The 2,869-nt window shown below is 37.9% G+C and overlaps 1 protein-coding gene across 1 annotated transcript in view; it reads left to right on the top strand.

Annotated features, from left to right (window-relative positions):
* Positions 1-63: 63 nt before the first annotated feature.
* Positions 64-2,869, top strand: part of atp5f1d (ATP synthase F1 subunit delta) — a 7,472-nt gene continuing 4,666 nt past the window's right edge. The window contains exons 1-3 of the mRNA XM_014004560.1: positions 64-233; positions 1,884-2,037; positions 2,210-2,298. Of these exons, the coding sequence (XP_013860014.1) occupies positions 120-233; positions 1,884-2,037; positions 2,210-2,298 (357 nt within the window). The 5' untranslated portion in view covers positions 64-119. The remainder of the gene's footprint in view (positions 234-1,883; positions 2,038-2,209; positions 2,299-2,869) is intronic.

The following is a 2,869-nucleotide window of genomic DNA, read 5'->3' as shown; positions in this document are numbered from 1 at the left end:
GTTCTAATGAGACTACATTACCCAACGTCCTTTGCGCGGCCGCAAAGCCTTATGGGTAGCTTCTCTCAACGTCCTTGACGCCGGGGCTGGTTTGTCTTGTGCTTGAAAAGCTTTCAGACATGATGGCAGCAAGATTTCTCCGCCGGGCTGTCCCTGTGCTCAGACAGACTCGCTCCTATGCTGACGTCTCCGGTGGCCCCCAGATGTCCTTCACTTTTGCCTCTCCAACCCAGGTATGAAGCTGATGCTGGTGCCCAGGCTTCTCTGGCCCACTTAGCTTGTCGGCTAACCTAGTAATATATATGTCGTTAAATGCATGGCACTGACTGGTTTAAACTCTAATCCTAATGTTGTCATGCAGAATGCAACCGATGAATGGTTTAATTACATTTGCTGCCCAAAACAGGTAAAACTCGCGCGCATAATTGATCTGAGTGTCTGAAAAGTATTTAGCTTTGTTAGCTTAGCCTAGTAGCTATAATTCTCTTTAAAGACCGTCTTTTGCAGACTAATGAATCATTGTAAAAAAAAAAGTTAAAGTACTCCTTCTATTAACCTTTCAAGTTTATTTTAAACACAAATGTTTAAGTGTAGCATTGTATTTCATACCAATAACGTGTTCTAATTATTATCTACTATTTGCATTACTGCTGCAAGATGGTTGTTTTGACTCTCTGATTTTATTAAAATATATGTACTTGTACAAACGAGCCCTGATTTAATTAGGTCAGAGGTCTGCAACCTTTATGATCAAAAGAACCATTTCTGCCCCTTGTTAAAATGTGTCCAGAGCCGCAAAACAAGCTACAACTGTGATTATCAATTGGTGGTCCACGGGCCTTTCCGAGGCCTTTTGGGAAACCTTTATGGTCAGCGGAGGTGACATTATAAAACTAAAGAAAAAAGTTATTATAATTGTATATGTTATTATTATACACATCAGGACAAATAAAAAGACCATATTCATGTACACAAGAAAAATACTGCTTATAGTTTATACTGAATTTCATAAAAACTAGTACAACTGAATTATTCAGGCATATTTTTTTCTAATACTTATTATTATGTAGTCTTTAAATTATTTAAAGGTAATTCTGATGGATTTGAGAGAAAGATCATAMAAATAAATTGGAATATTTTAGTAAACAACAGACTAGCATGAGCTAACATGTTTTACTTTTTTGTTTATTCATTCATTTCATTTAGAAAACAAAGCAAATTCAGTATACAAAAAAATGCAAATGAAAAATAAATGAACAGCAGCAGAAGGAAGAAAAAAATCTTATAATATCTGCACCTTTTTACATCAAAAGAAATTCAAACAATAATAAACAGGAAAAAATATATAAAAAACTAAAATCTTTCTCAGTGAACAATGTCAGTTTTTTTTATTTTATTCATTTATTTATTTGGGTGCACCCCTAGAGAAAACCCACGCATGCACGGAGAGAACATTCAAACTCTACGCAGAAAAGTCCCCAGCTGGGATTCTATCCTGCAACCTTCTTGCTGAGAGGCAAAAGCTCTACAGACAAGCCACCTGCACAAGCTCCAATTATATTCAAAATCCATATAATCCATATATATTTATATATTTATATCCATAAGCTCAAAGTCGGTGCAACAACATGTTTTCTTTTTTATTTTAAAAGAAACTCCTCATTTAAAGGAGAACAAACACTTTTATTCCCCAACTACAAGAATATAGAGGTCAAAAACAAAGCAACCCAGTATTTCACTAGAAATATAGAAGAGGAGGCAACAAGCAGCAGTAGAATTGGCTTTACGTTTTATTTTATTTTTTTCATGATCAAAACAGTTTTTACTCCAGCTGTATTTGTTCTCTTAAAGTAAATTRATGGCGTGTGTGTTTTCTGTTCTAGGTGTTCTTTAAAGAAGCCAGTGTGAAACAGGTTGATGTGCCGACACTTACTGGTGCATTTGGTATCCTGCCTGCCCACGTGCCCACCCTGCAGGTSCTCCGGCCCGGTGTCGTCACAGTCTTTAGTGACGACGGCACCTCTTCCAAATACTTTGGTAAGATATCTCAGAAACGTGTGAAGAGCATCTGTGTTGTGGAGAAATCCATCCAACTTTACTGATTCCTCCCTACAGATTTAACAKGTTAGACTTTATTCACGTTGTGCTGGTCTCATGATGATGGCCAGCATGTCACTAACTGTGTGTGTGTGTGTGTCTACACTCGCAGTGAGCAGTGGGTCAGTAACAGTCAACGCTGATTCTTCAGTACAGCTGCTAGCAGAGGAGGCCGTACCCCTCGACCAGCTGGACGTTGCAGTGAGTATTATTTCATGCTCGTCACTCACGAGAACCAAAACTGAAGGAGTGTCGTGAACAGGGCTGGGTATCGTGGCCATTTCTGTAAATTGATTCAATTCGATTCAGTCTGCTCATAATGAAAATTGTTCAACTGTGTTGTAGGGCTGCGTGGTAGACAGTAGAAACGGTATGAAGTTGGCCTACAGTAGAAATTTACCCTCTACCGTAGGGCTGGGCCATATCATATCGTTCACGATAATACCGGTAAAAAAAATCTTGACCAGTAAAATAAATAATATCATGACATGCTAATTTCATGACTGACGTCATTCTGCCCGTGACGGAGAACCTGCTTGTTTTCTGTTGCGAGACCGCAACAAAACTGGGCAGCCCAGTCTGATACAGTGGGGAGAACAAGTATTTGATACACTGTTGATTTTTCAGGTTTTCCCACTTGCAAAGCTTGTAGATGACTGTAATTTTTTATCATAGGTAATCTTCAACTGTGAGTGATGGAATCTAAAACAAAAATCCAGAAAAATACAATGTTTGATTTTTAAATAATTAATTTCCATTTTATTGTGTGAAA

Source organism: Austrofundulus limnaeus, unplaced genomic scaffold (genome assembly GCF_001266775.1).
Source record: "Austrofundulus limnaeus strain Quisiro unplaced genomic scaffold, Austrofundulus_limnaeus-1.0 Scaffold25, whole genome shotgun sequence".
Taxonomy (NCBI): domain Eukaryota; kingdom Metazoa; phylum Chordata; class Actinopteri; order Cyprinodontiformes; family Rivulidae; genus Austrofundulus; species Austrofundulus limnaeus.
The sequence above is the reverse complement of the archived record's forward strand: the minus strand, read 5'-3'. Positions and strand labels throughout refer to the sequence as shown.